The sequence below is a fragment of the Urocitellus parryii genome, chromosome 7 (assembly GCF_045843805.1).
Source record: "Urocitellus parryii isolate mUroPar1 chromosome 7, mUroPar1.hap1, whole genome shotgun sequence".
Taxonomy (NCBI): domain Eukaryota; kingdom Metazoa; phylum Chordata; class Mammalia; order Rodentia; family Sciuridae; genus Urocitellus; species Urocitellus parryii.
The window spans coordinates 21,058,269-21,071,869 of NC_135537.1; the positions used below are offsets into that span (position 1 = coordinate 21,058,269).

The following is a 13,601-nucleotide window of genomic DNA, read 5'->3' on the forward strand; positions in this document are numbered from 1 at the left end:
ATAAGTGAATTATGTGGTGTGTTTAATGGTACGTGTCATGGGGAAAGAAACACTGGAGTGAGGTAATGGGTACTGGATGCACCAGAGAGGAGTTGGCTTTATTAAACAGGGAGATCCAGATATAACTTGCTAAGAAGGGAGCATTTGAACAAAGGCTTGAAGGAAGTGAGGAATTAACATGGAGGTGTCTAGGGGAAGAGCAAGAAGTAGTCATGGTTGGCATTTTTTGGCAACAGCAATGGAGCAGGAAAATGAATAAAGATGACATCAAAGATGCTCGTTAGCCAGGTTGTGTGAGACCTTGTAAGTCATTTCCAAGATTTAAAATGAAGTCCATGGGGCTGGGGATGTGGCTCAGTGGTAGAGCACTCACCTAGCACATTCGAGACCCTGGGTTCAATCCTCAGCACCACATAAAAACAAATAAAATAAAGGTATTGTGTCCAACTTCAACTAAAAAATAAAATATTTTAAAAATTAAAAATAAAATGAAGTCCAGGAAGGAACAGAACACCTTGATAGTGTATGAGATACCCAGAGGCAGCACTCTAGGTGAGGCAGGATGGAGTTTCCGGGCAGGAGTGTGGCAGTGAGGGTGTTGGGAGAGATGGAGTTTGATGTATTTGAAAGTTGAACCATCAGGTTTCTCCAGTAAATTAGATGTGGACTATAAAAGAAAGAATAGTCAGTCAATGGTGAATCCAAGATTTCAGGCCTCAGTACTAGGAGGAAGTTTCTATCAGATAAGAGATTTTATCAGCTGGATTGGTATCAAATGAGATGTTGAAAGTGGCAGATAGAGCAGTTTGGGGGTAAAAAATACGAGGTTCATCTTGGACATGGTGAGTTTGTTGACGTATTGGATACATGGAACATGGTCAGTTACATATAGGCTTTGGTTGTGTAGGGAGAGGAGTGGGCGACATGGTGGGGTTTATCGGCCTATCTAATGATAAGGAAATAAGAGCACTGATTTGCTTGTGAAATAGAAATTAGAGGGTGGTAAGGAAGCTTGTTTTGCATTTTTTTTTAAAGATGGGTCTCAATCAGTGAGAAAGATAATGAAGGTCTGACTTTAATTCCAGTATGAAAGAAAACTTTAAACCAGGAATGCTGATTAGCAATGAGTGGCCTATTTCATAGGATACACTTTCCTAATGCTTTGAATTTTCAGGGAGATCCTTGAATCTAGATCAGTGTTTCCTCAAATTTCATGCAGGAAAAAAAAAAATGGGAGAGAGAGGGATAATCATTTTCAATTAGAATACTGACATGTTGTCTTTATTCACATGAAGTTGTTTCAATGCACACACGTAGACGCTCTCACTTACACAACTTGATATAGTCATCATAGTTCCGCTCTATCAGCCACTATTTGAGGTGTCTTACAGTGAATTGGATTCTTACTTCAGTTTTAAACTTGAATTAATTGATTTTTCAAATACCTTTAAACTTTCAATTTCTGTGAGTCTGTGGTTCTCAGCATTTAGGAATGAAAAAGATCTTCCCTAAATTTGATATGGGCAAATTAAGAGAAAATAGAACCTTTTTTTCTTCAACATGGATGATGCAAATGTGGGAAAATAACCAATACACTGGTTAATAAAGGTTTGACATAATGAGTTGACACCTGTAACACAAATTGAGGTCCAGAAAAATCTACATTCAGGATAAGAGATCACTGGTTTGACAGCAGTTCATTTGTAGAGGACTCAAAGAGTGAGATTCTTAAGTGCAGCTTGAGTCTGTGATGTGTCTCAGTAATAATAAAGAGTTAGGCTTTTCATCAGATAGATCTCATTTTTGTAGTTAGCACATTTAGGACACTACCTTTTGACGGAAATAGCAGCAAGTCACAGTAGCTAATGGAGGAAAATGGTAAAAGTTTTGCAACAGATACCATATGAGAAACAGTTGGAAAAAAAAAAAAAAAAAGATACCTTATGATGCCACAGTATGTATTTGGGAAAGCTGACCAAATTGCTTCCCCAGTGCTGATACTTAGAAACTATTAACCCTTCTCAGGAGCATCACAGTTTAGGAAGCAGGAAATGATCCAGGTGATGTGAAAGCAGCAAAGATGAACGAATGTCAAATAGCACTACATTTATCTGTCTTTCATTCACCCAAGAGGAAATAAATGTGTTTATCTTTTACCTGGAAACCTTCTGGCAGTGAGATGGTTTCTTTTTGAAAGATGTGAAGTTTAACAACTTTATTCATTCTGAAATATTTTGGTTCAAACCCAAGAATGAGCATTAAAAGTGAATCCCAGGCTACCCTGGAATCAGATAAAGCAGGCAAGATAAATTTTTAAAAGTTTTCTAGCCACCTCCTTCCAGGAAAGAATCAGAGTGACAGAAGAGGGCATTACTAGTATTTAAAATTAATTAGATCAAATGCTGAGCATTTCCTCTTGCTCATAGAGGACCTTTCTACCTTTCCTCAGGTAAATGAACGTTAAAAACTGCTAAAGTAGACATCAATGGTTGATTCTATGTTTCCTTTTCCCCTCTTATTCCCTCTCCTCCTTTCTCTTTCTTCATTCATTCTCATTCTCTCCCTCCCCCCCCTCTCCCCCCCCATTTTGAATAGGATGGCACAATGGTAGCCAGCAAAAGAGAGGACAAGGAGCTATAGAACATTGACAGATAGTAAGGGAAGAGAGTTCTTAGAGTTTGGAAACAGTGGCATCTAATGAGATGCTGAAAAGATGTTTGCCACTTTCTGGTGCTTAGCCATAACGCTCCCTTGTTCTACCATTGGATGGAAACCATCTGAATGTTCTCTACTTTTTCACAATCTATGGATGAGGTCTCATGTAAGTTCGCCTAGTTAAGAGCTTATTCAGCAGTTGGGAAGTTAAAATTGCAGTGTTCTCTGATAAACCAAAACCAAGTAAATTAAAAGAGAATTTATATGGCAAAAAGACAAGGGATAATTTAATTAGAAAATAAAATTTAACTTCAAATGCATATTGTAATATGTCCTTTCCATACCAAATTTCTTTAAAGCATTTAACTCTTTTATTATTTAGCAGAAAAGCTTCATGTTTATCTTGGAAAACTTAAATGCTTAAGAGTTCTTTCCAGTTAAACACAAATCAGAAATTATTATAAAACACAGTTGAAGTTGTTGTATGAAGGCAAATTAAAATAATAATCATTTACAAAAAAACAAAAACAATTTAGCAAACAACCTTTTCCTTAGAAATGTGTATTTTTTATAAAGTCTTGTAAAATGGAAATTAAAGGCATCTGAAATGCATTTTCCCTTTTGTCTGTAGAAAGGCCAGGACCAATTCCGAAAGGAAGTGCCTGGAATTCTGCTTGGTGTCATAATGCATATAGGTTACCATAATAAACTGCCTCCACCCTCTGTCAGGGTAGCAAAACAAACCAAAATTGTCTCCAGAGTTGTAAATCTAGGAATGATGTTCTAGAAGTGAACATGGAGAAAGAAAACTGGAGTAAATGTTTTCTTAATGTTTGCCTTGGGGCAGGATGTTTTTTTTTTTTTTTCTTATCAGCTTACTGTTCCTAGTAAATGTGAAATGCTTTATCTCTTTGTTTTATGAACTATTCTTATTTTGGTTGAGGTTCCTACTGTGAGGAAATTTAAAAAAAAAAAAAAAAGACCTGGCAGCAAATCAGAGAAAATGATCAGCTAGTGATGGATGTAAAGGGAGGGGTTAATATTGGGAGGAAAAGGATGAGAGAGTAGTGGAAGGATATGGTACCTTCCTGCCTTCTGTCCCCACCTTCCATGGGGCAGTCTGTTAAATGCCACAGAGGGATAACATGTGTCTTTCATTGTTGTTCCACTTTGCACACAGAAATAAATGTTGAGATCCTTAAAGGCATCAGATTACGGCATTTACTCCCCAAACTTGACTGCTGTTGGGGAGGAGACTGACAATGGAAGGAGGTATGAGGTTCACCCAGGTGCTACAAGAACAGAGGCTCAGACAGAAATTAAAAAAAAAAAAAATGAAGACTATCTCTGAGAACCCAGAAACATTGTCATAATGGCTTAACAAGTTAACGTGTGGTGAACTATTAACAATTTTATAATTCAACCAAAGCTAAGAATCAGTTGATAAATAGGGTTGATACTTTTATTGCCCTTTGGTTAAGAGGAGATAAACAACCCTTGTTAATAGTAGGAATCTTTATTCTCTGTTTCATTTGTTATACCAGTTTATATGGAGACATTTCCCTCTGGGTTTGTAAAGTCTTAAGCTTTGTATTTACTCCTGTCCAAGCAACTGATTCTAAATTATTACTTAGCGAGAATATATTCTGAAGGAAAAGTGAACCAGTTCCTTGACTGTTAGCCTCAGAACTACTGAATTTATGACAAAGGAAAATTTATGACAAATGCATATAGGGTGAGGATTGTTCTGAGTTGACTTGGCAACTTTGGGTAAATCTTTAGCTGAAGCCTAGCAGAATGGGGTAGTTGTGGTGCAGAGTCGTCTGTTGCGTGGGAAATGAGCCAGTTAAAGAACGACCTTTCAGGAAGAAGGAAGTTTAATATATTGATGTATAAGCAACTCCATCCCCCTGCCTCTTCCTTCCTAATTTACAGCCTTCTCTGACTGGTTTATAGGAGTCTTCAAAAAATGTGATTAGCTGTACTTGCAAGAAACTTGCAAGAGTTTCAGGGTAATGATGTGTCAGCTCTAAACTCATTGAGTTAATCTGAAGGAAAGTTTTTAGAGCAGGAGAGAGCCACATTCAGAGATGCTGACTTGTGAAACATGGTGGTAACTGCATTTCCACCTGAAAGATCTTAAATTCTGGTTTCCGAATCTTGCAAAGGAAAGAAAGTAATGATGGCCAAAAAAGACTGAATATCAACATCAGTAGCAACAAAAAAAAAACAAGTACTTATTTGTACCCACATGCCCAAAGTTCTCCTTTCTCATCAAAATTAGGAAACAATCAATATGGTTTCACACAGAGCTTAGAAGGAAAATGGTGGCCGAGACCAGGGACTGAAGAAGGGTGGTAGGCAGGGGCAGCCGTGTTGATTAGGAGCTGTGCAAGCACAACACACTGTGGGGAAGAGCAGGGAGGGCTGGACCTGAAACTCACTGCAGATGGGACAGTCACATGGACTTGAGAACACAGATAAAGTGAAAATCGTTTATTTTTACTCATTCACTTTTTCATTGTGCCCTCACAGAGCATCTATTAAATGCAATGCACTCTAAGGAACACAAAGTTATAGCAGCTGCTCTCCTCGCTAGTTACTAGTGTTGCAAAACAAATTACCCTGAAACTTGGTAGTGTGCAACAATTATTTTTGATGCTCACCAATTATATGAGTCTGGAATTCACTTGATACAGCAAAGAAGTCTTGTATTTGCATAATGGTGTCTGGGTTCCTCAATGAGAAGATTCTGAGGCTGAGACTAGAATCATATGAAGCTTGTTTACTCATTTGTCAAGTGGTTGGTGGTGGCTGTCAGCTGAAACCTTAGCTAGAGGATTGGCAAACATTCTTGTGCATGGTCTCTTCATGTGGCTTGTGCTTCCACATACCATGGTGGCTATGTTCTAAGGGTGAGTGCTATGAGCAGACATCACATAACATCAATTCCACTGTACCACCTTGGTCATGATGGTCACATACCCTGCTGAAATTCAACTGGCAGAAACATCAATCCAATACCAGTGCAAATAAGTATGCTCAGTCACATTGAATGAGAACATATACATATGTGTGCACATATATACACATGTGCACACATGTGTGTATATATATGTATATATACACATTTATGTCTGATTTATATGAAGTCATAGAATGATATATATAGCCTCACCCTCCTGCATATGTATGGTCATATTTGAAAAATAGAATCTGTCACACTTAATAAGAGTGAAAGGGGAAACAAATATCATAGTACAAAAAAATTTGGTTAAGTATTTTTTGGAATTATTTTGTGATGGCTCAAAGAACCATTCAATTGAAAATACATTGATTAAAAAAAATACCTGAGCCCTTTGCTTTCCAAACGAGAATCACTACATATTCCTCCCACTATGTTTACTATTTTCTTCTCACCATCTGTACCACTTTTCCTTAAATTTTTTTCCTAAAATTGGGGCAGTGAGTTTTTTTTTTTTAGCTCAAATTTGTTTTAAAAGTAAACTTGATATCACTGAAGAAAATGAATTATATTTTATCCCGTATTTTATTTTCCATAAAGTGAAGTTTGCCTCAAACATAATCAAAGAAAAAAGAAGAGTCAGTAGATGTTGCTAGATTTGCTGCTTTTTGTTACAGGTTCTGAAACTGAAGCAAACCTGCTCTTTGTTGGGGAAAAAAAAAAATGTTAGGAAGTGTTTGAAGGATGCTAAATCACACTCCTTCCAAATTAAGGCTTTTTCCTTGCCTTAATCTGAAACATGGAAAGAGAAGTAGAAGAAAATGATGCCTAGTGAGAAGGGCAGTGATATTTAAGGGCGGATCTTTGTTACCACTCAAGACCCTTTAAAGAACTCTTAATATTGTAGACCTACTTTTTTGGCAAACGCTTTTCCCAGAATGATAAAAAATATTGATGCTGATGCTTTCATCTCACCTAAACCAAATTCCTGGGATCCATGGGGGAGACCAGCCCCTGCAGAGTCAATGCTTATTAATAAATGTATTTGAAATCCACCATTTCTCAAAGGCTGGGACCTTTACACCTCTGTATGTTTTGATATTTTTCCCTTAGAAACACTTCCCTCAAAGAACCAGAGAGCAATAAAAGGCCTTGACTAGCTGGCTTCTATATACAGCCTAACTACTCCATTATCTTATTACCATTCTCCACATGCTGGCAGAATTGACTGTTGGCTTCCCCACTGTGGCATAACTAATGTTCCTAGGCTTTATAGGGTCACCCTAAGTCCAGATCCTGCAGGCCATCTTGCACTTTTTTAGTATGCAAGTATCTAAATCCTATAGCATTCAATCCTAAAATAATTATTCGCATTTACAGGGGCAAGTGTTGCATTAGGCCCTAGGGATGTCAGAGATAAGAGATGAATGCATTTCTGAGTAGAGAGAAAGGTCCTTGGGGGCTGCTGTTTTACCCCTAAAATTTAATTACTTGCTTAGTAACCCCATGATCTTGTTGTTAGAGTTTTTAGTAGAAAACTCTGCTTCCTAAGGTTTTCTCCCAGTGGAGATGATAACTCAAGAATAAGTATGATTTTCATGGCCTCCTCTTCCTGGACCTTTTCTTTGTTTTTTAACAACACAGAGAAAGTCTGTAGAGGTTACAAGGAAGACAAGAGCCAGGTAATCATCATCAGGGAATCCCTACTCTAGGACTTTCAACAATAGTGCTTTCCTAGGCATGGGGCTGGCATTAACAGACCTTCTTTTTTCTCTCTCTCTCTCTCTCTCTCTCTCTCTCTCTCTCTCTATTTATAGTCATCTACTGTGAAGCTGTCAAAACCAGTGGCTCTATGGACCCAGCAGGATGTCTGCAAGTGGTTGAAGAAACATTGTCCGAATCAGTATCAGATCTACAGTGAGTCATTCAAACAGCATGACATAACTGGTAAAGTATGCAGTATTCGAGATATTTCACACACACATACACACACACAAATACACATACACACACACACACATACACACACACATACACACACACAAATACACATACACACACACACACATACACACACACACACACACACACCCGTAGTGTTACCAGGAAACGGTATCTTCCTGTTAAAATGTTCTGGCACGGGGTTACTCTAAAAGGGTGATAAACTCCAGATTCACACAAACCATGACATTTAACAAATATAAATGGTTTCGAGGGGGAAACTGTGAATTTTGAGTGTCTAATATAAAAGTGCATTCAAGGTAAGGAATTGGGGGATCCTCAAGAAAAGAAAAGCAAACTATTCCTAGAGAAAAAAGGGAGTCCTCCAAAGCAACTTGCTTACAGGATTCCTATAAAGATCTAAGCAGGAAAGTTTTCCAGTTAGGAAAATCTTTTTTTTTTTTTATTTCTATTGCTATTTTAGCTAAAGTTTATTAACTTTTCTTACTGGTGAGCTCTTCTTGTGTATTCCATGATGTAGAAGAGTCTATGGTGGAAAGTCGCTTTTCCTATGATCTGGCCATCCAATTCCCTGAGGACCATCCTCTGTGTCCACACCCTGAGACGTTCCAAGATTCTGAGTGAAAAATAATACTAATTCAGTGTCCCTCTGATAAATAACCTTTAGGGGGACAAGATAAAGCTTGGCTTAGATCAAGACTATTGGAGTATTATATAGGGGGGTTAAAAGGCACTTAAGCATAAAACAGGACAGTACAGTGAATTGCAAGGACCCTTCAGATCAGTCTGTCAGTTGGGGGCTGAGATGGAGAAAGTACACCACCCACCATGGCAGTGGATTGGAGTTGGGAGGTTTCCAGGCCTCATCTGCCCCTATGGCTCTACCTCCCCCTTCATTCACAAACACTACAATGAAAATAAGGCTGAGGAACACCACACTAAGGGCTTTGTGTGGAAGAAATGTTGAGAAATCCAAGTCTAGTAGAGATCCTCCCTCTCTTTTGAGAGAAAATTGATGTCCCCATGAGAAAGTGACTTGCTGTGGAATATGTGAGCACTCCAGATTCCAAACCTTTTTTCAAACCCACCATCATGTACCTTGAGAAATCCTAACCCTTGTCCTTGCTCATTTACTCCTTTTTTTTTTTTTTTTTGGTACCAGGGATTGAACTCAGGGGCACTTGACCACTGAGCCACATCCCCAGCTCTATTTTGTACCTTATTTAGAGACAGGGTCTCATTGAGTTGCTTAGCTCCTCACTGTTGCTGAGGCTGGCTTTGAACTCACGATTTTCCTGTCTCAGCATCCCCAGAGCTGCTGGCGTACTACAGGCATGCACCACTGTACTCAGCACTCCTGTTGTTTTGAAAGGGACACTTTAGCAGAAAGTATTTCTTTTTGTAGTGTACTTCTTGCCCTAGAGAAGGAATTAGTTGGTGGTTTTTAAGTGTGTTCCATGGAGCCCTTGACAGCCAAAGGAGATGGACAGTGCTTTTTGGGCTGAAGTAGGTGTATCACTCAAACTCGTTCCCTTTACATCTGTTTTACATATTCCATTCATACAGAAAACCCAATTTGTAAAGAGGGTTCTAACACTAAATATTTTTTAAAAGCTAAGCCAGATTATTTTAGATTTCTGCTTACCAAGTTGACAACGACTGAATATACAAAGAACACCGTCAGGTGTAGCTTAAGCTGAGTTCACAAGCGAGTTAAATTCTCAAGTATTAAAGTGGTCCTTCATTGCACTTTTTGTCTCCCCTAAACTGGAGCCAATGAACTTTTGGGATGAGATTCCAGAAGTCCTGAAGGCAGTGAGGATGCTTAGCTTAGACTACAGGTGTCTAGATTTCATTTTTTGAGTTGTTCCCATAAGTGTATAGGACAAGCCCACAGAGGGGTGGTTGTTCCACCCCACAAAGTGAGCAGCCAGTCAGTAACTGACTGATTACAGACAGTGACTGCTTAATGTCCCTGAATGGTTGTGTGATAGTAATGGCAAAGCCTATTCATGATCTTATTTGAAAGCAGTGCTGTCCCTCATTAGGGATGAGAATTACCAGGAAAGCTAGGCTTGAGAACAGATGGAGGAAGGTGAGCCATACGCCCCTCAGGATTAAAGTTCTCATGCTTCTGGGCTGATGGGGTAAAAGGCCCACTTCCCGGGGTTCTGTGCCATGTGACGTGAGAAAGGGGCGAGGCAATGAGATGTGTGGTCAAACAGTTGTCGTTTTGCTATTGGTGGCACACTTGGTCTCAGAAAACACCTCTGCTCTGGAGAAATTGCAGCTTCCTTGGAATCTTGAGCAAACTCTAACCTGGGCCAGTTGTTCAACCTCACTTCTTCATCTCCCAAATAAAGAGCATAATACTGCCTGTCTCAGAGAGTGGTCATGAAGGTTAAATGGAATAATAGAGCCAATCATGGATTTAGACCTCCTGCCTGAAGTCCTGTGCTGTCATTCATATCAAGTGTCATTTGGAGCTGTTGAAAAACACACCCTCACTTCATTCTGAGAGAAACCTATTTTCTGGCAAGCAAAGAAATCGAATTATTTGGGGACTTGGGGAACAGAGAGAATGATATCAGATTAACATTTGGTCCACATCTGTTTGACCTTCGTCTGTTGGAGTCCTCAGAATCCCATTCTCTTCCCCTGTTCTCTAGGCCTTGCCTCTCTTGGAATGAATTTAAAGTAAGAATGATTCTAAGTGCCAGGTGGTCAGAAGATGGCTTCTAGGACTTGAATTGGTGATTACCAGCCCCATGATGCTGGAAGCAGTGGAAACCCCAGTGCCCTTGGAGGCTATGATAATAACCAGGACAAAGCATCTGTGAAAAATCAATTTGTGCTGGGTGTGGTGGCACACACCTGTTAATCTCAGTGACTTGGGAGGCTGAGGCAGGAGCATCTCCAGGTCAAAGCCAGCCTCAGCAATTTATCAAGGTCCTTAGCAACTTGGTGAGACCTTGTCTCAAAATATAAAAAGGGCTGGGGATGTGGCTTGGTGGTTAAGCACCCCTGGGTTCAATCCCCAGTACTAGAAAAAAAAATCAAGATGCACTGATAGAGCAAACCTCAACACCACCTCCAGTGTCTGTACAGATCTAGAGTGACTCAGGAGAGGACAGGGCAGTGGTTCCAAAGGTCAGATCCAAGCCAGAGCTGCAACACACTGTGTAACTTTGTAAAGGCTGCTGTGTCACTTGTTCTTTCTTCAACTGTAAAATGGAGATGATTATAGCACTTGCCTCAACGTGGTTTTATGGAGGGAGTCCCTGGTTACCCCAAGCATACGGTGAGTACAAACTGCCGCTGTGCTTCTAAGTGCTGCCCTGACTCTGTGAAAACAAAACAACAGAAGCAGTGTTGGATTCATCTAGCTGTTATCCTGATAATTGGGAAAGAGCACCTAAGGAGAAACAAAAGTCTGGGCTGGTAAATACCCTGTGCTAATCTGCAAGGCTGCAAACAAGAGCATTCGAGAGTCTCTTGTTTGTGCTGAGATTCTCCCAAGTGCTGCTGTTCATTTATTTTTCTTAAAGCAAGGATTTTCAGTATCATGCTCATTAGGGAAACATGTTATTTCAACATAACATAAACAGCCCTTGATTTAGAGGCAGATGGTCCAGTGATAGTAAATTAAAAGGACATATACTAAATGGAAAGAAGACAAGATAGAGAAAGAGAAAGAAGAGAGAGAGAGATGTTTTCTAATCATATGCCTGAGTCAAACCCTCCATTGCCTTTCACCCCAACCTCTAAGACACAGTAGCTGCATAATATCTTGCAAGTTAGTTTCTCATCAGTAGAGTGAGAAGAATGTTTATCTTAAAAGGTTGTTGGGAAGATTAAACAGGATGACACATGTGAAGGGCCTAGCTTAATGCTGACGTTCTTCCATTTAGCAAGTATTTATGGGACCTCTCCAGGTACTAGGTTTAAGGAGTGAGTAAATAAGATTGTCAGTGATCCATGTAGAGAAAAAATTGTCCATGGAAAACCATGCATCATTGTCTGTATCACACCATCTTGTGTTATCTAACTGTGATTCTAGGGAGTTGCCTTACAATTATATAAGTTGTAGACTGACAGCAGTACCTTAGTTCATCCCCCAATCCACAGTTTTGTTTTGTTTTGCGGGGTGGGAGGGGGTACTGGAGATTCAATTCAGGAGCACTCTAGCACTGAGCCAAATCCCCAGCACTATTTTGTATTTTATTTAGAGACAGGGTCTCACTGAGTTGCTTAGCAAATTGCTGTCGTTGAGGCTGGCTTTGAACTCAAGATCCTCCTGCCTCAGCCTCCCAAGCCAGTGGAATTACAGGCATGTGCCACCATGCCAGGCACAGTTTTGCTTTTTGTAGTTTTAGTTATACATCATCAACTACAATCCATTTTACTGTTACTGATCTCTTACTGTGACTATAAATTAAACTTCATCCCAAGTATATTTGTGTAGGAAAAAGCATGTTATGTTTAGGGTTTGGTACCATCTGTGTTTTCAAGCATCTACAGAGTGGTCTTGGAACAAATGTCCTGTGGGAAAGGAGAAACTATTCTACAACAAAATTCTTGTCTCTTGACATGTAAATTCTGTCCCACAGAGGTTTAGTTGACTTCTCTAGCCACTGCAGAATAGGTGAACTTTGCCTCCTGTTTGCAGATGGATTTCAGCTTTCCAGATCCTTAATTGTGTCTGCTGTTTGGATTCTCTCTTAAGCTAGGTGTAACATCATACTGGTTTCCTCGTTAATGAGTTAAAATCTTAATCGCACATTCATTTGTATGAGGATCATCATTTTAACTTTTTTTGAAAATCAACCTTTGTAGTTTAAAAAAACAAGGTTGTATGTGTTTTTACAAACATTTCCACTAGATTAACATTTTTCTTATGCTTTAATTCAAAGGACTTTAAATTCTAAACAAATTCCACCCACAACCACCACCACCAGCTATATTTTAATCCACCCATGTTCAAAACCTTTTGTAAATTTCCTATTAGAATTTCTGATTATTTCATTGTGTCCAGAGAGCACCTGCTATTTTGTGGCAGATGTGTTTAATCAGAAGAGAAGTTACGTATGTTAACTCTGCCTAAGCATTCTTTAAAAGGAGTACGATGGTTAGAATACCGGAGAGGCAATAGGATATATAGATTTAAATCATCAGATTAGACTTGAAGGAAAGAAATTTGTCTATTTTCCTGTGCTTGCAAGATTTTTTTCCCCTAGCTTTCTAAGGCCTGGCCCAGAATGCTGATGAGGAAGCTCTACTGGGACCAGGTGAAAGCTCACAGGCAACTTTCAGATTCTCTTTTATGCACAGTTAAGAATCTTTTCAGGTTTGAGGAGATTTCAGCCCCAAGCTGTGCCTGGTATTCTTCCTATGGCTAAGTCCCCTCCACTCCTTTTCCTTCAAATCCTCCATCTGTGAAGGGCTCTTTCCCTTGCTAACTTAAAAGACTTATTTTCATGGGTGAAGTACTTAGAACTCTTTGAGAATATCAAATATTTTTTTAAAAGCTACCTTGAATGTGTAAAGGGTTTCCTCGGGTCTGCTTCTTGGAACAACAATGGTTATCCTACAGATGTCTGCATGCGTATCCCCTATAAATGGCCCATATTGATTTGTCATATCTCTAAATGGCCTCCTGTAAAAATAGATGAATACCTCTGGTCCTTTTTTGTGTTTGCACCATTGCCATTTGTACCTCTTTCCCCTTTTAAAAGTATTCCACTGAGAAGTAGCACCCTGAAATCTGGCAGTTCTACTTATGCTATTGAATAAAGGGAAACCACTTTGTCTCTTTCAGACCTTTGGAATGTGGCTCTGTGCATTTGCTAGCAAAACATTGTTCCATTCATTGCTGATTTTTCTGAGCTTTTCTACCCCTTTATCCTTCGCTATTGTCTTCTCAGTCTTTTATTATGGCTAGAGTTCCCCATTGAGACCAATGGGGTGTGTAGTTAACAAGTGTCAAAAGAAGTAGAATAATTACTCTATGTGATGTACC

At 39.4% G+C, this 13,601-nt stretch overlaps 1 protein-coding gene across 1 annotated transcript in view; it reads left to right on the forward strand.

Moving 5' to 3' along the window:
• The window catches only part of Samd12 (sterile alpha motif domain containing 12), a 379,029-nt gene that overhangs the window by 151,988 nt on the left and 213,440 nt on the right, over positions 1-13,601 (forward strand). Inside the window, exon 3 of the mRNA XM_026393884.2 lies at positions 7,438-7,567. Coding sequence (XP_026249669.1) covers positions 7,438-7,567 — 130 coding nt within the window. The remainder of the gene's footprint in view (positions 1-7,437; positions 7,568-13,601) is intronic.